At 47.0% G+C, this 25180-nt stretch overlaps 1 protein-coding gene across 1 annotated transcript in view; it reads right to left on the bottom strand.

The window, feature by feature from the left end:
• Positions 1 to 24864, bottom strand: part of COL6A3 (collagen type VI alpha 3 chain) — an 83010-nt gene extending 58146 nt beyond the window's left edge. The window contains exons 1-4 of the mRNA XM_069466630.1: positions 24705 to 24864; positions 8746 to 8866; positions 6640 to 7257; positions 255 to 857 (exon numbers count right to left, since the gene is read on the bottom strand). Coding sequence (XP_069322731.1) covers positions 255 to 857; positions 6640 to 7257; positions 8746 to 8836 — 1312 coding nt within the window. The 5' untranslated portion in view covers positions 8837 to 8866; positions 24705 to 24864. The remainder of the gene's footprint in view (positions 1 to 254; positions 858 to 6639; positions 7258 to 8745; positions 8867 to 24704) is intronic.
• Positions 24865 to 25180: the final 316 nt, after the last annotated feature.

Genomic DNA, 25180 nt, shown 5'->3' with positions numbered 1-25180 from the left:
TTTGCTTTAAAAGCACACTTTCCCAACAACTCACACTTCAACCAGAGCTTTCCATTCACTCACTGATCTTCAGTTTTTCCAAACACTGCAGTGACCACGAACATCACACCCAGGAGCGAGCTTCCAGGGAAGGACTGGCTGCGGGTACTTACAGGTTCTCCCGAGGTGGGTCATTCTGGTGCCCACCTCACTTCTACGAAAACCAAGACACAAACACCCCACTCCCATGCAGATGGCGAGAAGAGCATACATACCTTGTGTGACAATGGTTGGCGGTTGCAAGACAATGTGCCTTTGGGCCACGCCAACAATGAACGGCAGTAATTGCTCCTGGAGGTCCCCAAAGCTACGGAATTCCGGGACAGTAAACACCAAGTTGTCATCAGTAGCTATGTGCCGAAGCTCTGCCCTGGAGGCGGCCTGGGCTCCGAGGCCGAATGAGAACACGCTAGCCTGCTTCAGTGCTACCACCCCGTCACGAATCTCGTCACTAGACGGCCCGGCACTTATGAGGACCAGCACCTGGGGAACCCCTTCCTCTGCTCGGCTGCCCCCTGCCCGGGTGAAGTGGTTCTCCACCACGAAATCAAGGGCGAGGCCGATGTTGGCCAACTCCCCGCCAGCAAACCCGAGGGCCTTCACTGCATCTAGAACCTGCGCCTTGGTGGAGTAGGTGTCCAAGGAGAACACGGTTCTGGGCGCATCGCTATACTGGACCACCCCCACTCGGATCTGCTGCGTTCCGATTGACAGTCTCTCAAGGAGATTTACAAGGAAGTCGCGAATGACAGCGAAATGGACACTTCCGGTGTTGTTTGATCCATCAATAAGGAAAATAATGTCAGCAGAGTCTTGTGCTTTAAAAGAAAGAAATGCAAAAAACGTGAAAGCATTAGAACAAGTGACCACATGCGTTATTCAGTGTTCTGACATGTTTCTTTGGAAACCAATAAGAAACACGAAATAATGGACAAATGAAACACATGTTGATTAAGGAAGGTGAAATTCTCTTTTAGTTCTGCATTCTGAATGGATAAGAGGCAACGTCTTAGAAATCACGTGCAACGTAGCAGCATTTACAGCAATTTTTCATTTGCGCCATTTTTGTAGTTAAATTTCAAAGTATCATGTTTACTTTTCTGAGGGAAAAACTTTGGGTACATATGTGAGAAATTTCTACTAAATTTGGAGGGAAATGATGAGTAGACTAACAAAAATTGAAAGATTATTTCTAATTTTTGGTCACTTCTTCTGCCTCCGCAAATGATTGTAAGAATTTCTTTGTACAAAGCCACAGCTACAAAGCAGAATCTCAGAGTCACACTCTGGGGACTCGTCACCCCAGTGTGTCCCTTGATTCCTGGAGCTGCTGTCATTTCTTCTCCTTTTCTTTGAAAACCAAAACGGCCAACTATACACAACTCTGCGAATCAAACTCAAACTACATTTAAAGGTTTCATTTTAAAACCATTTCAATGAATTTTTTGTTTGATTTTCTTTCCTTGCACAATGTTCCAGTGTATGACACGCAGATGCAGGTCTGGGACGGGGCTACGTGCTCCGCTGTTGCCTCTGTATCCAGCCATGTAATGCAGAACAACGTTAAGCAGGGTGATATGAAACCAGTCATGACATAATTATCCAACCTTCTTTTTATGACATCCTAAGCTAATTACCTCGCAGGACCATGAACATCTAACAAGCCCCTACTCAGAATGAGCTCTGGTGCATACTGGGGACATAAAAATGGCTGATGGTGAACCGGAAGCTTCCATCTCATTACTGAGAACGGGGTTACAGGACACCCAAAGCACGGAGTCGTGGTCAGTAAGTCAACACACCGGGGCAGGGAATTTCAGAGGCTCAGTTAAAACATTTACATTATACTGATTTAAATTAGAGGAAAAGCAAAATAACCCTGGTAAATGTTTTTAACAATTTAAGGATGTATTAGGAACAGGAAGAGTTGTTACCTGAGCTTATATATTTATCTGGGATTCCAGAAAAGCTACACTTGGGGTATAACTGTAATATTATATGTAAGACCATTCATTCTGATCTTTTTAATGACAGTGAGAACTTTATATTTAAAATTAATTTTCCTTGTGCCAGAAAAATTGTTTTTATTCTCACCATGGAAATGGCTACAAAGCTTGTCTCATAAAATTGTAGAGTTCTGCACGAGTGGAACTTCATTCTTCCCAAAGCGCTCTCCTTGTGCAAACTGAAATGCTGTTGGGGTTGGAACTGCTCTCTTTTCTCCCTCATGTACACAGAAGTCCCTGACAACATCTTTGCAGACTAATTCTTTGCATAGGGAAATATATTAATTCGGAAATATTGCTATCACAATCCTTCTCATAAGATATAATGAGGAGTATAATTATTTTCTGCAGTAGTTAAGATCTTGTGTTTTTAACAATTGCCACACAAAAGTGTCAAATAAGACTGGGCCTTTGCTTAGAACTCCAAAGCATTTGCCACTGTTTGGCCAAAACAGTCCTGGAGGATCCTTGGGCGGGCGTGGCGTGGTGCCAGGGAGTGTGGGTTGCACGGCAGGCCACAGAAATGGCCCACGTCATCGTATAAGCAGGAGCTCTGCAAATCACACCCGGAATTCCTCAACACTTCCAGGCCTAAACCAATGACCCTGAGGGACAGGAGAGGAGGTGTCACTTACTCAGCGTATCAGGACATTTAAAATAAGGATTAACTATGGTCGATTAAAAAAATGATACCTAAGTCAAGTCACAGGATAACACTATTTCTTCTTCATTTATTACTTACTTTTTGGTTGAAACTTATCATAGTGTAAATAAGATAAACGAGCCCTGAGGGGAGGTCCTTGACCGTTTCTAAAAGACTGAACGTCTACAGCAGCGGGTCATAGAAAAACGTTGGATAATTTGTCATCACCGAGTAAACAACATTCCCATCTCACACAGACACGGACGGGGCACAGGAGAGCATGCCGTGTTATCCAGGGGAGCCAAGCCTCGAGGGCGCACGGGAGCCGCCAGCTCTTGCGTGCAGCAAGGCATACCGCCCGCCAGTATCCCTGCTACCGCGGTCAGATCTATCTACCAGCCAAAAATGTTTGAAGTTGTCTGGTTTTCTGCATGTATGGCTCATGTATCACATCCTCTGTGGCATCTCCTATGGAAAAGTTTCACAATGTCCACGGAAAAATCACAGGTTCCTTCGACAGCACCGGAAATGCTATTTTCCCCCGAGCACATTGGCGTGGGCACAGTGCCCTTCTTAGCTCGAGTGACGCTTCTTTTTGTCAAGGAAAAAAAAAGTTCAAATTTTTATGTCCTAGGCAAAACACAAAATCGTAGATATGTTTCGCAAAATTTTCAAACCTTCATATTTTGCGGAAAAAAAGAAAAGGAACCTCATGCTGAAACCCTCACCGTCGCCTTTAGCTTTTGCATCAGAACAAAGGTTTTGTATCTGAGTTCTATCCATTTTTAAAAGGATGACAAAGGGGTTTTTAAAACACAACCTATTTGCGATTTATCGCTTGGGTAGAGTTCATTAGAACAGTGGCGATCATTTATTCCTATATATGTTTTACAATCAAGAATACTCTTTTGGAAAAGTTACCTAGTAACCTACATCATGAGAAGGAAAGGCCCTAACTCGTTAGCAATTTCTATAGTGCCCTTCTAGCTGCCTTTCAAAAAAACTGTAAGCAGAGACTTAGATTATTATTTTATTTTTGTGCTATGGAACATGCAGCAGGACATGGTACTAGAGTAATTGCAGAGTGATGTTAATTAGAAAAGAAAACATGAATGGATTAATAGTCCACCCTGGTGCTGCTAGTGGCTTGGACACTAGAAGACAGAGATGCTTTCTTGGCATAAAAACAAAGGTTTTCTCATCCGTGTGGAAATATACTATGTTGGTAGGCTCATTTGGCATTCACTATGGTAATCTCATTGTTTGTCCATTTATACAATGGTTAAATATAAAGGCAAATTCATCTGTTCTTTCTCATGGATTTGCCAAAACATCAATAAAAAGATGTCCCCTTTCTCCACTGATCCCTTGCACTGTTTTCCAACATGTCTGTTATTATCCCTACGTTCGAAAATGTGATGGATCAGTGAATCATTGATGCTGAGCCTATTGTGGTGAGCAGAGCAGGTATTAGAGACCCCTCTTGCCCTTTTCTGTAACCTGGAGTGTTTGGTTTGGGTGCTCCTAAGGCCACCCTCCTTCTTGTCCTGCAATCTGGCAGTACTGATGCCTGTGTCGTGGTGCCGGGGACAAGGCACTTTCATTGGAAGCAGGAAACGGTTCTCAGAGTTACAGGTAAATAACCCAGACTGCCTCTCCGTCCTTCCTACTGAGAACGGACCCACTGGCGAGGGCATCGCACGCCCACCCCCAGCTCGGCCGAAACTGTGGGCACCCACTGGGGAGTCTCCACGAGCAACTTCTGAAACCCCCTGGGATGGGTTGGCTCTGAAACTCTTCTCTTAACCAAGCTCTGCCTGCCCAAGACAGCTGGATCCTTTCTGCTGAGGTCTAGTCATCTCTCTCCCATCTCCTGCTTCCTGAATCCTTCTCATGAAAAACCAACATCCAGTCGGTGTCCCTACGACACCCGTCATTCTGTGGGCTCCAGGGGCTCTGCCTTCCCCTGGCCGCCTTCTGCTGCCCAACCTTAGCTTCCTGCCATAGGCCCTGCAGGCTGCTGAGCTCAGGCCTCAGCTCTTCCTCCTGACCCCCCCCCCCCCCCCCCGCACCTCCAGCACTGAATTAACAAGAGTGACTTTCTGGAAGTCACCTGACTTCTCGTCACCCCAGCCCTCCTGGAGGCGACCATTTCCAAAAGCCTAGGGGACATACGCCCACAAACCTTGCTCCCTGCGATCACTCCCTCTCCCAGGCGTGCAGAGCCAGCCAGCCCGCGTCCTCACTGTGGTCGGCTCCGGAGACTTTAACGTCTACGCGGACATCCTTCTGAGCGCCAGCCTCTCAGGTCTCAGCGTCTCCTCCCAGCGGCCCCTCTGTCTGTAGCACCCGCTCACGTGCGGACCACGCTGTGAGCCCCTCCTGAAGCCCCCCGAGCCCCACGGGCTGCCCTCGGGTTCCCCCGTGCACACACCGGCAGTGTCTCCCGCTCACAGCTCAGCTGCCTCCGGGGCTCACCCCGCCCAGCTGCCGTCCTCGGCTCCTCAGTCTCCCAGCCCACCCAGCCGGGACACGTCAGGAATTACTAGCTACCACTCCTGATTGCCTCCCGGGACAATGTTCTTCTTCCCCCTCGGTCCCTCCCTCTTTGCGAGATCCAGACCTGGAAACCCCTCGATGCCGGGAGTGCCTGAGACGCCTCCAGAGAGGCAGGGGCCCTGCTAATGCTGGTCACCGCTGACAGCTGGTCGTCACTGCCAGTCAGCAGCTACGTCCTGAATGTTCTGTGACTCGCTCATGACATCCCTGTAGCCGCTATTCAAAATAACTCCAGTCTCTCCAAGCTCCCAAACCCTACTGCTTCTTGCGTTTACTGAGATGATTGATATCAACTCAGCCTGAACTCTCAGAATCCCTCTTATTCCCCTAAAAATCTTAGAAACAGCTCCTTTGTCCTGTCCCCCAGCTCGGAGGACACGTCTCCCCTTTCTTGAGCTCACCCCTCCCCGGCTCCTCCCTGAGCCTTCGCCCGTTCTGCCCAGGACGCTCAGCTGTCAGCCACCAAAGGGCCACACAACGGGGGATCCCTCTGCCTGCCCATCGCTGATGAGTAAGCCCAGCTCTGGGCTCTCAGCAAAATTGCTGTGGTAAGATACTTTTTGAAATTTTACTTGTCAAATTCCTTCCTCATCAGCCTTTTAGGCGTTTAGCGCCGGAAGGAGAGCCAATGGGCCTGACCGGTCACTGTGCAGTGACATGCCAACGTCACGTCCACACTCGCCCACGCTCCTGGAGCGGCGGTGATGGGGGCCACTAGGACCAGAAGGGCCTCTGTGGCAGAGCCACGGCCAGGCACAGAGATAAGAGAGAAGCCCAAAGCCAGGGCCAAGGCAGGAGGCCTCCAGTGCTGGCCCTGTCACCTGCCATCCAGGACCCAACGTCTTCAAGACAGACTTGGCCTGGACCGTAGCTAAGGCTTGTCACAATTCTAGTTCTGCCAATTCTCCGAAACAAACTCCATGGGGCAGAAGAGAGGCGCTCCCCGCCATCCCACTGCCACCCTGCTCTGTCCCCACAGCTCGTGCACTTTCTGAGCTTTCTTTGATGCTTCCGATGACAGGTGGGAGGGGATTTGTTAGACACCCGCTGGCCTCGGAGAGGCTTTCTTTTCTGAGAAAGGCAGAGGTGTCTCGTGCGGGATGGGGATATCAGAAGGCGTTTTTTTCCAGAGTTGAAGTATTAGTTGTTTAGGAAAGAAACTGCTCCCGGATGCAGGTGCAGACGTAGGTGCAGATGTAGGTGTGTGCCCTATTGAGAAGCGGACTAGAAAGAATAGTCTAATCAAACCTTTGTTTTTAAACCCGTGAACATTCATCTCTTCCCTGCCCGCCCGCCCCCCGCAGCCGCAGTGTCGCTCTGAGGCCAGCGGTGGCCAAGCTCATCTGCACAGAGCAGCAGGGCAGGGCGCAGCTTGGCGGTGTTGCCGTTTACCTGTGAGGTCTTTAAGGGTTTCCGTGTCCCCAGCCCTTTGTGGACTCACGGATGAATGCACACAGGACACTAAGCTTCCTACTATGTCATGGAGTGAGGTAAAATTCTCTAGGTTGAAAACATGCATATTGAGCGGTTCACTTGCTATTTCTTTTAAGGCTCCTTCATCTGCATCCTCAACGCCAATTGCAAACACGTTCACATCAGCAGACTTAAGTTCCGCTGAGTGCAGAGCAAGGCCTTCCTCCGAGTGTCCATCGGTTAACACTACGATAACCTGCGGGACGCCGTCACCGGCCCGGCTTCCGGCGGCCTTAGTGAGGTGGTTTTGCATTACGTATTCTAATCCTTTTCCAGTCTCATTGCTGCCCCCAGTATAGGACATGTTGGAAATATGGGAAAGGACTTCTTGCTTAGTGCCATACGTATTTAACAGGAACTCGGTATCTGGGTTTCCGTTGAACTGGACCAGAGCAAAATGGAAATCATTTTCTCCCACAGCTAAAGATTTTATAACATCATACAGAAACTCTCGAACAAGTTGGAAATGCTCCTTTCCAATGCTCCAAGAGGAATCCACTAGAAATATTATATCAGCAGCGGCACCATTTTTGACATCTTTAAAAAAAGACATTGGTTTAGATTTTTCTACTATTCAAGCAATCACTTCCTATCAGTGAAAAACCTTCCTAAACACATTCAGTTTACACTACGCTGTTACTGAGCAGTTCACGCCTCACTTGTCCTGCAGGAAGGTGGACAGACTTACCTGAGGACAGGGACCTGGGCCCGTGGCCCCGACAGCTGCTGGCCCCAGACACTGACCCAAATTCCGTATCAGTGACCACCAGGTGTGGGCCAGCAGCACACTCGAGAACAGAAAACATTTCCTGGGCTGTCTGTATCTCAAGCATGATTCCTTGCGACATTTTGAGCCCTAAGACCCACCTGACCAGACCAGAAGGATGTGCTATCACAGACAACCAACCATCATTTTATAAATTCATTCTTCCATTTGAGTATGAAACTGAGCCTTGGCAAGAAGGGAAAGTGAAAACTACTGGTGTTTTACATTAACTAACCCCCAATGTTCCGGGTAATTGGCAAGAAAAATAAATGAAATAAATACATGTTATTTAAGTGAGGAAGATCTGTATGAATGCAGAGAAGAGAAAAGTCTCATTTTTTTCCCCAGCTGTCTGAGCATGAAGAAAGGTACCTAAGTAGTTACTGCATGTTTTCAGAGCCAGAAAAGTCTTTGCAGAACTTGACATTATCTGTCTTGTTCACAGATGAATCCGGTTCTCCCTCCAGGGCAGGTGCTCAGGGAGTCAGGCCAGCAGTGGCCCTGGGAGGTGGCCTTCTGCGGCTGTGCGCCATGCTGGCTCCGGGACCCCACTTACCTCGGGCTGACCTGGTGCCCCAACCCACGTTCTTCCTCCCCCAAGGTGGCGCTGGCCTCCCCGCCACCTCAGAGCAGCTTGGCCTGGCGGGAGGACCCCGCAGAGGCCCTGCTCTCCAGGCAAAGCACGGGGAGACCCACGGCCTTCCTTCCCAGATTGCAATGCATGAAGCATTTCTCACTTTTTTAAAACTCTGGAGGCAAATTCCTAATAGGGTTCATTAGAATCCATTTTTAAAAACAGTTTTGGAAATAGATTTTTTTAAGATACAATAATTCTAGATGAAAAATGTCTTTCAATGTCCAGAGTTATAGAGAGTGGATGATATTTTTTTTTTTCAAGGAAGATGACTTTTACTCTCCATAGTTGTCTTCTCCCTATTTTATGTGCTCAGAGACCCACTAATGCCAGAATGTGGGAAAATCTCTTTGGATCCAAACTTTCTATTCACACCCAAGGTAAAAACAGATCATTTTCAAACCAATTCCAAGATAGCAAACCAAAGCTTTGATAAAAATAAGTCATTGCTCACTGGGTAAAGAGCATCTTAAGAGGTCTATAAATACATGAATATCCTATAATAAATGGCTTAGCTATCTCTGAAAAACATGTCTAAGCTTTATGTCAAGCTCATGATGTCTAAGATCTAAAATCGCAGAATGCTATTTCTCTTTATAAAGTCAAGGATGTTTCTGGATCTTACCTGCTTGCTGTTGCTGGGCGTGAGTCGTGGAGAAGCCTGAGAGAAAGAGGCACAAGACGGCCACTAAGGGCACATGTCGGTGCCGCCTCATTTTGAGTTTGTCTGAGCACCAGATAGGAACCTAAAGAGAAAACAGGGCAAAGGGAAGAGTCATTTTTTACTCTGCAAAATCACTCAAAATCCCATGCTTTCTATGTCCTTTCTAGACTTCCAAGGAAGCTTGTATCTGGTCTGTTCTTCAGACCAGCAGCAAATGGGTAGATGATAAATGGGTAGGTAGATGACCGACTGATAGATAGAGAGGCAGACAAAACAGATATGCGCACACACACACACATATGTGCACACACGTGTAGATGACAGAGGGAGGGAGAAGGAAGGAGGGACAAAGGAGGAAGGAGAAAAGAAGGAAGGAGGGAGGAAAGGAGGGAGGAAGGGAAAGAGGGAAGGAAGAGAGAGGAAGGGAGGGAGGGAAGGGAACAAATGACACAGGGACAGGGCTGGACAGCGCTCTCTGTGTGAGGAGACCTCCCGCCTCCTACAGTTACAGGACACAGGTCGCCCTATGCCGGGGCTGCTCGCTTTCCTGGCTGGACAGTCTCAATCCTAGTTCAGAGAACACAGTTACATTTTTTTAATGAACACTCATAGTAGTATCTCCACAATCTGAAATATTCTCTTTCTTTACTCAGATTATGAACTAATGAGCCAAGCTTTTATCCCTCATGAAAGGTAGTTGTGACTAAACATATAAATGAGGATCTTTGAGTCTAGTGACTACAACTTTGGCCACAACTAAAATCTGTGCAATTAAACCTTTTTCTTCCCAAAGGGAGGTAGGCAGCAATTTGGCAATAGCGCATCCCCAAGCAAATTCGGAATGGAAAAGGCTCGGGGTAAAGGCACTCACAGGCACAGAAAGAGGGAGGTCATGACACACAGCTGAAGTTTGCAAATCACGTTCAAAGGAATCTCAGAGGAAGCTTCGGTTCCTGGACGGAATGGGCTTTGCCGGATCACAGCACATGCAAACCCAGCCACAGCAGCGGGGACTGTGCTAACCCTGCCCTTATTTCTATTAATATTTAGCACTTTTCCTCCAAGGAAACCTGCCGTATGCTGCCCCCAATCTCACAGTGGAACGCGCCCAGGCGGATTTAATTAGCAACACTGCAGCAGACCTGAGGGCTAAGTGCCCGCCGCAAAGTCTCCGACACCCCCACAACCGCTGGTTCCCACCAGCCAAGTTCACGTTCACGTGGGCTCAGTAGCCTGTGTCCTCAGACCTTCTCCCTGCCAGCAACCTTCCTACCTCAAACCTTCACGTCAGCCTCTCCACTCTCCAACCCCCGATCCAGGGAGAGCAGCTTGGGGGCTGAAGTCTCCCTGAAGATTAACCCCTCCAGAGAGCTGGCCTAGGTCTTTCTGTCCAGGCTGAAGTCTCTTTTCTCCTCCCTTGGCCCGAGGTTGTGGTTTCCCTGACTTTTCCGTAGGCTACAGCCAGGGCTGCAACGGGACTCCACGCTCACACAGGCCCCACACTTGGTTTAATGCTTTGCTGCTGCTGTCTTGGAATTCTTAGCAACTTTTGGACAACAGGCCCCTCGTTCTCATTTGGTACTAGGGCCACAAATTACGTAGCTGATCCCGCCTGCAGCTGTGCATGTCAGTGACTCTTCTTGCGCAGACCGTCAGGGGTTCCTGGTCTGGGGTTCCCTTGTCAGAGATTTGAGTAACAGTATCGGCATTGGCGACACAAGTCGGCTAGGGTGTTAACAAGCCAGTGTTTTTGATGTCATGTTAGCAAAAGTTATTCAGCATCTGCTATGTGCCAATTGCTGTTTTTCATAATTTTTCTAAATTTATCTCATTTATGTTTGCATCATCATTGCTGATATATGCCGATCCTCATGCTTACAGTGAAGACATTGGGGCTCAGAGAATAAGGGGCCCAGGTCACACTATTAAGAGACCTTGGTGCTCAAATGGCACCTGCCACTATGAAGGGTAAAGAGGTGGGAAGATAAGAAGAAAAACTTTATTTCTCAGCATGAAAACTCCATGATTCTATAACAACTTGTCTATCCAGTTCAATAGCCTTTGTAGGAATCAGAGAAGGAGCCAGTGATGGTGGGGAAAGACAGGTGCTTGGAGTCAAGTACACCTGGACACCCAACCTCAGGCAGGTCCTCTGATTGCTCAAAGCCTCAGTTTCCTCCTCTATAACATGAGAATAATAATAATTATTATTATTGCCAGCCTTCTATGAGGATTACAAGGCAGACTACCTGTTAAATGCCTGGTGGAGCATGGGCAGTAGTGAGTTCTAACTACCATTCTCTTCCCAGGCTGGTTTTGTCAGCATTTCCCAAAGTATATTCCATGGAACACTCACTCCATGACATATTCTAAGGGAAAAAAGCAAGTCATCCCATGAGCAACACAGTTTAGGAAGCACTGAATAGCATGCCTTCTTCTGAAACAGTTAACAATATACATCAAATGCAGCAGCTCTGGGAAGTAAAGAACAAAGAAAAGAAACCTGTCGCACCTTATTTAACCTAGATTCCCCAAACATGTATTTCACCACATCTTTTTTCAATAACAGCTATTCACAGCCCACGAAAAAAGCTGCACCCTTTGGGATAGGAACGCTATTCATTTCCATGTCTAGTTTTGCTAAATTCTTGCTTCTCAAAAGCACCAACCAAAAGCATCCCCACCTGCCCAGGTCTCCCCTGCACCTAGGTCACTGGTTTTGCAGATGTCTGCCCTCTTGGACTCCACTAACTGCTAGTGGGGATCCATTTCCATTGACACTGGAGCTCACCACCTCCCAGTGACCAGGTGAGAGAGTTAGGAGGTGCAGATGACTGAAGTTTCTCCAGAGAGGCCCAGGGTAGGGACCAGAGCCAGTCTCATTATCAGCATGAACGTTCATGGCACTGCTTAATACTGTGAATTATTTTTTTCTTGTACTGAGCTTCAGGAAGAACTATTTGACATTGGAAATGATATAGTATAGACTACAGTTAAGTGGACAACTCCATTTGTTTTAAGAAACTGAAATACGTTCAGTCTAGGGAGACTGAGTTACCATTATAACCTCACTGATAGGGATTGAAGGTTAAAAAGTCCACTTAGTGGATTACAACATGTAAAGGCATTCGATATCAGTGTCAATGACAATAAAAAACATCTTTCTCTCTGGTTTTCAAGTACATGTCAGATATTCAAATGAAATATGAAGATATAAAAAATCTGAACAGAGGTATAATTAGTATGGAGTTTGAATCAGTAATTGAAACCTTCCAACAAAGAAAAGCCCAGGTCCAGATGTTTTTACTGGAAAATTCTACCAAACATTTAAAGAAGAATTATCACCAATCTTTCTCAAACTCTTCCCCAAAAAATTAAAGAGGAGGGAACAATTTCAAACTTATTTTATGAGGCTAGCATTACCCTGAAATCAAAATTGGACAAAGATATTACAAAAAAGAAAAATAGAGACCAATATCCCTAATAAAAATTGATGCAAAATTCTCACCAAAATACTAGCTAACCAAATTCAACAACATATTATAAAGCTTATACAACATAACCAAGTGGGATTTATTTCTAGAATGCAAGGATGGTTCAGAATATGGAAACCAGTGGGTGTGAATGAAGGGGGAAAAACACAGGATCATCTCAATGCAGAGAAAGCACTCAATGAAATTCAACACTTTCATAATTAAAAAGAACACACTCAACAAACAGGAATAGAGGGGAATTCCTTCAACATAATAAAAGTCATAGATGAAAAACTCAAAGCTAGCACCACACTCAATGGTGGAAAACTGAAAGTGGGCCCTCTAGGGTCAGGAAAAATGCAAGTGTATCCTCTCTCACTGCTCCTATTTGACATAGTTCTAGAAGTTTTCATCAGAGCAGTTAGGCAAGAAAAGGACACAAAACACATCCAAATTGGAAAGGAAAAAGTAAAATTATCTCTATTCATAGGTGACATGATTTTATAGGTAGAAAATCCTAAGTATTCCGCACATTTAAAAAACTATTAGAATAAATGAGTACAGCAAAGTCACAGAATATAAAATCAACATATAAAAATTATTTGCATTTCTATACACTAGCAATGAACCATATGAAAAGGAGATTAAGAAAACAATCACATTTATAATATCACTAAAAAGAATAAAACAGTTAGAGATAAACTTAGCCAAGGAAACAAAGACTTGTGCACTGAAAACTACAAAACATTGTTGAAAGAAAATTTAAAGGACACAAATAAATAGAAATAAATCCTATGTTCATGGCTTTGAAGACTAATATCATGAAAATATCCACACTACCAAAAGGAATCTGCAAATTCAAGGCGATCCCTATCAAAATCCCAATGGCATTTTTTATAGAAATAGAAAAACAATACTAAAATTGATACAGAATCTCAAGGGACACTAAATAGCAAATGCAATGAGAAAGAAAAGCAAAGCTAAAGACCTCACACTTCCTAATTTCAAAACATATTACAAAGCTATGGTAGTCAAAACAATATGATACTGACATAAAGATAGACATATATACCAATGGAACAGAATAGAGAACCCAGAAATAAACCCTTGTGTATGTGATCAAACGATCTTCCTTTTTCAATAAAGCTACACAATGGGGAGATGATAGCCACCATAGTAGGGAGGTTCCTCAAAAAATTAAAACTAGAATTACCATATGATCCAGCAATCCCCTACTGGATATATATCCAAAAGAATTGGAAACAGGATCTGGAAGACATACTTTCACTCTCATGTTCATTTCAGCATTATTTATAATACCCAAAAGATGGAAACAACCTTAATGTCCATCAACAGATGAATAAAGAAAATGTGTATGTACATATAATGGAATAGAATCCAGCCTTAAAAAAGAAGGAAAGCCTGTCATATGCTACAATGTGGATCGACCTTGAGGATGTCATGCTAAGTGAAATAAGCCGGTCACACAAAGACAAATCCTGCGTGATCCCACTGACATGAGCTGTCTAGAGTGTCACACTCTCAGGAACAGTAAGTAGAATAGTGGTTGTCAGGGGCTGGGGAGGGAGAAAAGGGTAGTTGCTGATCCACAGAGATAGAGTTTCAGTTTTGCAAGAGCAAAAAGTTCTAGATGTTTGTTACACAGTAAGGTACACACAGTTAACACTACTGTACCATATGCTTAAAATGGTTAAGAGGGTAAATTTAATATTATGTGTTTTTTACCACAAATAACTAAATAAATAAAAGTGAGTACAGGAGAAACCACCTTCTGGGTTTTAAAATCATGGGTAACTACATACACCTAAAATGTAGCCAACAATTTCACAGGAATGACGTACATGTGGTATCTCTTTTTTTCCAGGTATGATGGAATTTAAGGGCAAAAAGGGGAAATAATGCAACTAAACACTTCTGAAAGTGTATGCATGTGCTCCAGTATTCAAGCAACATGGTATTTGTCCTTGCTTCTAGAAAACATTCCAAAAGGAAAAAGAAGTGTACGGCATGCAGAATGTTAGAGTTTGGGGCAGAAGACTTGAGTCTTAAGAAAATAAGAGAGAACCCACATGAACATTCAGACCCGGCAAACATTACTCCTGCCCTAACTACTGTCCTCTGGGCCACGGAATCGGCTCCACCTAAGGTCTAAGTTCCTGTCTCCGTCTTAGCTTCCCTCCAGCCGTAGGTGCTCCATGGGCCCTGTGATTCTGCTCATGGCTGCCCTTTATGCACTGCAGGAAATCCATTTCCCCGCCTCGCGAATGGAACCAGAGACGAGGATGGTCTAATGCTCTCAACCCTGCCATCTAGAGAGTGACAGCAGAGGAAAGTCTGTCTGGCTGAGTAGTGACGTGGCTTTGCCATGAATGAGGCAGGACACTATGTCCAGATGGACCACTTAGCAAGATGGCAGGGAGGGCCACAGAGAGCAAGGGGGAAGCCCCTTATTCAGGGACAAGACTGAGGTGGATGCAAAGAAAATCTGAAGCTCAGTCCATGGATTTGCCATGAAATCCTTCCTGCCTGAGGTCAGGTCCAAAGGAAAGAGCTGGAGTCTGACTCTTGAGACCCAGCTTTGAGGAGGAGCAGGACACAGTGTGGGCCCTAGGCCTGGCCTGCCAAAGCTTGGTGGGATGGAGAAAGACAAAGCCATAAGCAAGGGAATGAGCTCCAAACCCACTGTGGTTTTGGATGGCCAAAGAAGGTCAACAAAAAGTTTCACCTGTGACGACACTAATCTACCCTGTGCTTCAGATTCTGTGAACTTGAAGACATGATCTCAGCAGCTAGAACAGAACCACCTGTCAGTACAACTTTCCCTTGGAAATGCATCAAGTGAGAGGGGAATGCCGTTCTAATGACGGTCAGGAGGCCGGTCATCAACAGAATGTATTTCTCTCTGCAGTGACATGACAGCAATGTGTGGTGATGATGGCAAGACTGCAAAAGCACAGTCCAAGCCTCTTGGCTTGAAACGGTCCATGCCTGTTGGACACGGATATATACAATACAGAAGAGCAGTCTCCGACACTCTGTGCTTTGGTTTGACAACGTTCCCAAGTTCTAGCAGTTTCCAGCCACATGCAGGCTCAGCGCACTCCCCACAGGCAGCATAGAAAACCCACCACTCCGTGGCTGGTCTGCCCCCCACTGAGAATGGCCCCACTGCGCCCGCAGCCCTGGCTTTGCCCCTTTGCTCTAGCAATCCCTCAAGCCTGTGCTACCCTGGGAATCTTCCAGACATTTCTGGAAAACTCTACCTTCCTTCCCCACACTCTATTAGACCCATTACTGAGTGTTTCTTTAAAAAACAAAAGCCAGTGCAATGTCTGTGATTTTTTTTGTATGACCTCAATTAAGTGATGATATACACTTTAGAATGTTGCTCTTTCTATTAAAATTGAATGGCAGATTTTTGATATTAAAAAAAGCATCTTGCTTGATTCTTTCCAGGAATATGGCCTGCTCTTTCCAAACAACCTGTAATACTGTAATTGGTCACGATAAATGTTTTAATATGGGCTCTGCAGATTCAAAGAGTCTGTGACCTTCCCACAACTGTGTACAAAACTGCATCTGTGAACATGGCTTTTCTGGAACAGGGTCCATGTTCGTACGTGATTCTAAAAGGCAGCTGTGCCACCACCACCTCCAAAGTTTAAGCATCACTACTTCAGTCAAAAATTGTAATTCAAATCTTCCGGGAGATCCAGTTTAATTATTTTAAATATTGAATCCATCCACAAGACTTACAATTTTACGTAGTATTTTTGTTTGAGAATAAGAACAAGAGAATATTACAGAGTCTTATTGCAAAGCACTGGACCTTGTAACCCACATGGGAGGGAAGAGGACAGGACGAGACGAGGTCTGTCCGACCACCGTGGGGTCCGGGGTGGGAAGAGCTGCCGAGGGCTCGGCAGGCAACATGGACAGAGAACGTGAACCGCGTCCTGAGCAAGTTTCGCTTACGGATCTTAAGCAGCCCTGTTCCTCACACGGTGGACCCCTCCAAATCCACTAACTCTGTCATATGTTAAACGTTGAGTGGGGTCGCTATGGAGCCGTTCCAAAATTCTTTTCTTGTCCTCAAGAGCACTCCAGAAAGTCTGAATAGGAACAGGAGGAACTCTGTGACGTCTGTCTGAGCCAGCACCATTCAACCATTCTCTGAGGAAAATGAGCTTTGAATTGGTTGAAACTCATATGTGAAGATTTTTGTTTCCAAGATACTCGTCTTTAGAGGAGGGGCTCCCTAAATGAGGTGCTTTCCACTGGGACACAAAGTAATGAGATAAATACACAGTTCGCAGGAATTACTTTTTCCAGAATATACGCAGGTACTAAGGGAAGCGGAGGGGGGGAGTGGTCAGAAGTTCCTCCAACTCTGAAGGGGAGGCAGGAGGTGCTGCCCTGGGATGATGGGCGCTCCGCCCGCGCTCACCACCAGGCGGCCCACACGGTTGCATCAGCCGGATTCCCGGGTGGGAAAAACGCCTTCGGCTGCGCACGCTCTTCCTGCCATGCTGCTGGAAGCCAGTCCTGTGGCTCACTGGTGCCTGGCCCAGCTGCTGAATGTTTGTGAATGCTTTTGTTTGTCATTAAATCTGTTCTATTGTTTATCATGGCCTGGAGTCTCAATTTTTAAAACTGAATTCCCTGGCAGCAAATCTTGGAGAATTTTTTTTAATTTAGATCATTAAACGATGCCAAACACCATCCCGCTAAATGGCCACCCGCCTTGACCATTTTAATGAGGGGGAATGAGGCAGCCATGCCCGCTCCTTCCCCTCCCACGGCACTGCCCCAGGAAGGGGACACAGGCTGGCGTAGTAACACTGACTGCGCCTGTACCTCGCGGGAAGGATTTCACGCCTTCCTCCCAACAACCCAATGTCTGCTTTTCCCTCTGTTTTATAGCTGAGAAACTGAAACCAGGCGAGGCAAAGTGATCCTCCAAAGTCACGCAGATAAAAGCAGATAGAACCACAATCCTAACCCGAGTCTGCGTTTCCAAATCCCCTGGGAAACCCAGGAGACCCTGGAGGCTGGGCCGGATCTGGCTCAGATCGCGAGGAAACTCTGCATATCTTTGGTGGAGGGAAGAGACTTCCTTGGTGGTGACAAACCACAGATTCTGTGTCAACAGAACCTGACTGCCTGCTGCTGTTCTTTCAAATATGAAAAAAAAAAAAAAAAAAGGTCAGAAATGACCACTTAAGACCCTTGGGCTGGGGGCTGGGGGCTCCTTTGCCATAGATTCTGTGTCCTAAGCCAACAGATTCAATAAGAGAGGGTCATTAAATTTTTATTCTCATCTTTCAATTTAGACTTGTTCATTCCTTTTTCCCCCCACTCTCTCTCACTCTAAAATGGATTTGAGGTGCCTTTTTCTATTTGCTTGCCATTTCCTTGGAATTTGAAAATGTACTTCTTCTTGTAAAAGTTGCCCTACACAGCCCTTCAACTTGAAATCATATCCAATTATATCCCAAAGACTTTCCCAAGCTATTTTGCAATTCTGTGAAATTAGTTTTCGTTTAGCCCACTCAAAAGCTTTTTCATTTTCCATGTCTGGAAATCTTTTTTAAGAAAGAGACGCACACATACACACAAGGAAGTAATTTTAAAACAAAGGCTTAAACACATCCAGAGCTCCCATTTTGAAGTCATTTATTTGGTTTTCTCCAAGTACTGCTTTTTAACATCAGGCTATACCTTCTATCAAGTTCTGGGATTCCTGTTAACTCCTGACTGTCCTGTTCAAAGTGGGAGCTGCAGAGATAGTCAGAGACCACAGCAGGGGGGCCACGCACACCCACCGTGGAATGAGAAGTCAGATTTCAGTCACTCTGAGGCACTCACCACCCTCACCTTCGCCACGCCCTTCCCTTGCCTGCTGGAACAGGAGTGCCTATTTCTTGCTTTTTTTCACTCTTTCTCCCCTTTTCTACCTGAATCCTGGGGAAGGAGTCCCCATTCTGTCCCCAGGGAGGAAGCTAAGAGGGGATTTATCAGGCCCTGCGTGTAGGGTGGGAGAAGAGTAGAGTTTAACATGCTGTTGCTGTTTGAAAGATCTTTGGGGAAATCCGCAAGAGCAACTGACTTGGAATAACCCGAAGGGAACCCTCCCAAGAAATACATCAAGATTTTGGGTTTTTACCATTTATTTTACAACTTGGCTCTTGCATGTCTATTCTATGAAAATACTATAGAACAATAATCTGTTTGACTCAGCCTGAGTATGTATCCTGTGATAGCAAAATTCAAAAACTCTTCTCATCACTTAGGGTAACGCAGCCTCCTTGTCACCTGCTGGTGTCCCTGTGAGATACTGAGCAGCTGATTTGAGAGCGTCAGCTCCTCCTGGTAAAGCCCAGCGCGGCAATACCTGCCCGGTAGCTCGTGAGCCGTAGCAAAGCAACGTCGAAAGAGAGGGTTTGGATGTCCTCTGGCGCTGGGCCGCCTCCATAAGTGAGATAGCATGTAAGGACGTGCGGACACGGGCCGGGCTCCAGCCAAGCTCCTCAGAGGCTGGTTTCCTTCCTACCACAAAGGCAACTTTAAGAAATTCCAGATTAGTTGCCCAGATATTTGGAAATTTACTTTAAAACGTATTCCTAGCATTCATGATAACTGTGAGGCAGAATGTTCCATATCTGCTGTGGTCTGGAAAGCTCCATGCCACCATGCAAATGTGAAAAGCATTCTACACTCCTCAATGTATGGCAGCCAGATGAGACTTTTGTCTCCGTTTCTATTGCTAATTATAAACACTAGGCAGAGACTATTTCCATCTTAACGCTAAGAAAGAGAATGCGTTAGATAATGCTTCAAAGGAAATTGCACAAGTGCCCATCCCATTCCACCCCCGACACAGGGCGCTGCTGACCCTGCCGTCCCTTCCCGGCACTGATCGCGGCGCTGCTGACCTCCTCCACGCCACCGCGTTCCACTGTAAAATTGTGCAAGTAAAGTGGCTGAAATGTTCTCACATTGTCAGGAAAAGATACTTTTCTGTTGTTTGTTTTCTAGTCTGATTCATAATCAAGTATGGAAGAGAAAATGATTCTCCAAAATAAAGACCTTTTTAAAAAATGGGTAAAAACACCTGATAAAATATCAATACTGGATTTAGTGTAACAACCTGGGAGAATCTACTTCCTTACTGTGTCTGTCAGTAACGGTCAGTTAACGTCTCCCAGCCTCACTTTTTCTATGTGTAAAATAAGGGTAATTGTGTGTTGCTTGAACAGGCAACGGTCCTGTGACCGCTGTCTTCCATCTGCTACCCCAGCCGAGGCTCTGACTGGTGATGGCTTTGCTCTGCCCCAGTTAGAAGCAGAGACCCACCCCCACCCCAGTGCACGGTCCAGGCCATCTGCGGGTTTAGCTGAGCTGGCGCTAACCCTGGGTGCCGGCACTGGGCTGCTGAATCAATTAATGAAGATTCCAGAAGTGAAAAGCCAGTTTCCTGGAATGGTTTCCCTTGAGACCTGAGTCATCTCCAGCTGCTGCTCAATTTTTAATTTTGAAATTAAACCGACCCATGAGCTTTTCCTTCCAGTGGCCAATTCCCGATGCTCCGGGTCCCTGAAAATCGAACACAGAGCACACACCGGGGGAATTGGGCAGAAATGTGGTTTCCCGTTGTACTTCTCCCTGGCCACTCCCAGCTCCCGATGTTGCTGTGCGTTTCAGGAGTCTGAAACCCCAGAGCAGCAGGACCGTGCTATGCCAAGTGCAGCCAGACCCTTACAAGACTAACAATTTGCCTTTGGGAGAGGGCTTGGCAGAACGTTTTGTATTTGTTTTATTTTTCTTCTCTCTTTTTTTTTTTCCAGATTTCTTTTTTTTACAACAGTTACCCCTCTGCTTAGTCAACTTAAAAGATGCTACCCTAAAGAAGATTTGTAAATGGATAGAGTGTGTTTCTCCACGTGGTCCCCTAAAATATACCCTTAAAGTCTTGTCCCACTTTTAAGGTCCCAGATACCTGCTTACTGGATGGATCAGTTGTGTGCAGAGCTCTCAGAAGATGCTGGTTTTGCTTCTCCTACTTGCTCGTGGCCTTAGCACTAGGCACTCACCTCTCTGAGCTCCATTTCTTCATCTGAAGCATAAAGGGTGCAGGGAAAGTATCCACCAAGGCAATGGTTTTTCAATATTTCATGTAGCCAAACAGGAATTCTATGCCGGCCAACTACAAGAGCAGGGCCACGTCTTACTCAGCGAAGTCCCCTCCCCCAATCTTGAAGCTCAGTGCCATGGAGCACCGTAGGTCTCACCAAGCTTAGGTGAAGATGGGGGCACTGAGATTAAATGAAGGGTTAGGTCTCTGTTCTGAGCTGGCATCTGTACCTCAGGGCCTGAACAGTGGTCATCTCAAGCTAACAATCATAAGTCTGAAAGTCAGTAATATTTTTTTATTAACAGATATTTAAAATGGGGCATTTATAATTATAGTTTGTGTGAATCTTTTTTAAAATACATTAAACCAGTTATCCATTAGGGGAAAATATCAAAGGACAGGTAATGAAAACTTTGGGAGTTACTGGGTGGGTTAATCTTAGCATCCCTTCCAGTTCCAAAGTTCAGAAATTCTACAGGGACACAGCATGGCATGAGATGGCAAACTAGCTTTGGTTCCCAAGCACCTGACTGTTAATTTAAACTTTTGTAATTATTAACAGACGTGGTTAAAATGTTTCCTTTAAAATGTCTTACTTGTTTAATGCCCCGGTAATGCAATTGTTTTAGAATGGAGAATGCCTCATTCGAAGACATAATTTCATCTCAACGTGCACACACCTGAGCATAGAAGAAAAACAGAGCTCTAAATTTATGTCCACTTTAGTTATGACGAGCAGCCACAAAATTATTAACAATAATAATAATTTTATTATTATTGTTAATAATAAAACAATAATGTATAGAGTTGTCTGTCCTAAAGCTCTGTGAAGATGAGCATCACTGAGTCCCGGAGAACCCGAAACCCCACCCTGAGAGACTCCAGCCACCGTGCCAAGATTTTTCTGGAGCTCGGTGGGATACGCCGCCCTCTAGAGGAAAGAAAACCTAACTGCCTTTTCAGAAACAGCTGTACCGGGATAAGTGTGCTAACTCAAAATCTTATCTCCTTCCCAAAGTAGGACTGAGAGACCAGCATGCATTAAAAATTATATTTTAAAAAAATTAATAAACTGAATTCCTGAAGAGAACCCCTTTTTGCAAAATGAGGACCTGTGGGCACTCCCTGAGAATAAGACATGCATCGCTCTGCTTTCGAGGGGACAAGCAACGTCTTTTATGTAAAGAGTAGGATTTTCTCCCGGAAATTTGACAGTGGAAACAGAGAAGCTGTACCTAGAAATGGGGGAACGAAGAGGACCATCCTTGCTAGCTCTGTCCAGCTGGCGGTCTGAATTAGCAGAAAGCTTTCAAAGCTCCCCTGACTTAAAATCTGAATCATTTTGGGCTTTCATTTCCTCAGCTAGAGCTACTAATAGCATTTTTTAAATGTCAGGTCACTCCTACACCGTCAGCTATTTCTGTCGCACTGGTGAGGGTTTTACTGCTTGCCACAGCCAGGACATCGTGAAAAGTCTGCTTCTATAGGTCAGCGTGGAGAGCTGCCTAACCCGAGGTTCCCCTCAGCTGGAGAAACCACCTGCAATTCTTCCCCCAAGAGATACCACATTCTCAGCTTCTTCCAAAAAGAACAGTGACAAAGACTAATTTTCAAACAAAAATGTTTTGCTAAAGTTGTTAGCATGCCTGCAAGAAAGTCTCATGCAACAGAATTCATGACTTGTCAGTGAATTTTAAATCCTAAACGTGGAATTTCACACCAAAGTGGGAAGTGGCGCAGCCTGCTGGTGGGGACCACACCTTGCCCCGTTGCCTAAACGCTCTGCGCAAGGAAACGAGGGCAGCGTCACGGGCACAACCGCGCCACCAACTTCCAAAGAGGAAGGAGGTCTCATTCCAAGCCGGCATTAAGCATCAGTGTCAACCAGCTCCATACCCGAAACTGAGGTCAGGAGGGGAAGCCTCCCTTGAACCACTAATCAATAACCGATAATGGATTGAATAGCGGGGTTTCTTCCTACTCTACCATCAGTGACAAGTCACTAAGATACTAAATCACAAAGGGCCCATGTGATAAGTCAATGAGATGTAGTTATTTCTAAACACTCTAGAAGTAAAGTGAAGTGCAGAAGCAAAGAGGATTCTTGTTCAGAAAGATGTCTCTTATCAAAATATCATTAAGAGCCGAGGTCTGGACATTTGCCATGTCCCATCACCTAAGGGCCACAGCCATGGGCGGGGGACACACCCTCCCAAGTGGGAGAAGAGCCCTGGACAAGGGCTAACATTCTAGAGGCTTCCCCAGCCACCTCCCAGAAAGGTGCTGTGGCCACACGGTCCCACTCCCAGATAGGCAGAGGCAGGACGGCCGCCCTGCCCCACCCTGCCCCACCCTGCCCCCGCCACCGTGCTCCCTCCCAAGTCCTCGTCTCCACTCAACGTCTGCTTACTGGTCTCTCGGTGCCGTGAGTGAGGGAAAGAGAAAACCAAACCTCATGGTAATGAAAAACCCTTGCCCCTTTGCCTAAACAAAGACGACGTCCAGACACACGGCCCTCCCTGCACGCTGGTTTCTGTAAAAGCCCACCTCCCACGCCTGCGCCCTCACGCCAGCTGCAAGCCCACACCAGGACGAGGCAAACCCAGGCCCCGCTGGGCCTCCACCCCCGGAGGTGGCTGGAGTGAGGGGGGCCGGCTTCGATGTTTGGCCACAGAGCCGCTGCCCCCTCCCTGCGGTCTGCCTCACTTCTTTCTCCCTTAGCCGGGAGCTTCTTAGGAGCCCAAACCGGGTTTCCCATCCAGATGCGAATCGCTGTGGGCTGGCTCATCTGCCCCGGGCTCCCTGCAGTGGGAGAGCAGTTTTGCTGCCATCTCAGACACTCACGGCCTTGACAAGGGCTTCACACCTCACAGCCTCTGGTTCCTCGGTTTTAAAATCAGTGGCTTCCAACTCGTGTCTCTTCCACTATCTTTAGCCCAGCAAAGAACTCGGAAATCTGCCATCTACAGCCAACCAGCCGGTTTCAGTGCAGTTGTGGTAGGAGCAGTATAATTTGGATCGTAAGCCACTTCTGTTCAGTTTCTGCAGTATTAGGAGTGGGTCCCCCGGGGAGTTGGGGGGTCCCAGGCTGAGGATAAGTTTCCCTCAGGAGCCGGAGCACCCTCGCAGCTCTGGGGTCCCGTGGTTCCCATCTGGGCTCCCCCATGTGCGGGGAGAGGGGCCGGGTGGCACGGGCAGCAGCCCTGCGTCCCCATGGGGTGCAGGGTCCTCCCCTGAGCTCAGAGAAGGTTGTTCTCGGGTCCACGCCAGCCTCTAAATTTGCTCCTGGGCTTGCTGTGAAAGCTGACTTTTCTTCACCCACTCCCCCGTCCCCCCGGGCATGCCCAGGGACCCCACCCCTGCTGCAATCCCAGCCCATTTTCTAACATAGTAAGCCCTTAAAACAGGTCCCCAAAACAGGCCAGCAACTGTCAGGGAACACTTTCCATCCTCGGGGAGAGAGGACCTGGGCCCCACCCTGCGTCCTCCGGGCCAGGGAACAGCCCCTGGGCCTCCCAGCTTGGCACCGGCCTCACCTCTGGGCAACATGACCGGCCCTGCAGCCCCAGCAGCCCTGCCTTATCCATTCGGCGTGCCGCCCAAACGCCAAATTCCTTCTCCTGCTCTGACCCCGCAGCTCCTTTAAGCAACCCCAAAGGGCACTGTCTACACCAGTGACTTCAGGTTCCTGAGAAGGTGAAGCCAGGATGGCGATCAGCAACGGAGTGGCCCTTGCCTTGGCCCCGAGCCTGGGCACCAGAGCCACCCAATCTCCTGAAGGCAGCAGATTCGCCCACCGGCCCCTTCCCAGGGGTGGCCCTGAGCAGGAAACCCACCAGACGTGCCCTGACGTGGTGTCACCACCCCGAGAGCTCAGAGCAAGTCTCCCCATGGAGCTGCCCGCAGGTAGCTTTGCTATCCTCAGCAAAGACACTTCTGCAGACAAAGCAGATCCCCACTGGGTTTTCGGAGGAGGAGAGAACTTCAAATAAATCACGAGCTGAAACACACTGCAGTCGGGACGCCACGGGGCGCGGAGACAGCCGCAGATGGGGCCGAAAGCCGTCAGGCTCTCGGGCGACCAGCGACCTTAACCAGGGTAAGGAAACCCAGCTGCCACAGAGTGAGAAAGAAAAATCAGCGGACTTCTGCAGAGACCTGAAACATGTACGGAAAACCGACGGACAGAGCGAACGTAAGAGCCACTAAAGCCACCTAGAAAACGGCTACCTCGGGGTTAGAGCGCTTCCCTCTTACCGCAAGCTTGAGAAAACAGGCGAAATCGCACTTACCCCTGAGCAAACCTGAAGATGTGTGTGTCCCTGGGCTTCTAGATTCAATTATGTTTGAGTGGGACGCATATTTTTCCCATGCGCTGCGTCTCCTTCGCTTTCTGCAGCCTTTCTCTACCCAAGCAGAGGGAGCGGGGACTCCGGGAGCTGCCAGGAAAACTCCTCTTGCCGTCCTTGCAGGAGGCTGGAGCCCGGGAGAACTGAGCGGCCTTTGGTGGACGACTGAGCTCCAAGCTGGACGGGGGCCAGGGATACAGTCAGGGCTTCCTCCAGCTCCTCCTCCTCCTCCTCCCTCCCTTCCTCCCCGACCCCTCCTCTCCCCATCCTCACTGCGGACTGACCCAAACTGTAAATGAAAACCAGACTCCCGCGCTCTGTTGCTCCTGGCCCCCGCCACAGGCTGATGTCACCCTCCGAACGCTGTCTTCACCCCACGAGCGTTCAGCTGGACTCCTGCAAACCCCAACTCTTGAAAA

This window comes from Eulemur rufifrons, chromosome 1, assembly GCF_041146395.1.
Source record: "Eulemur rufifrons isolate Redbay chromosome 1, OSU_ERuf_1, whole genome shotgun sequence".
Lineage (NCBI taxonomy): Eukaryota > Metazoa > Chordata > Mammalia > Primates > Lemuridae > Eulemur > Eulemur rufifrons.
The sequence above is the reverse complement of the archived record's forward strand: the minus strand, read 5'-3'. Positions and strand labels throughout refer to the sequence as shown.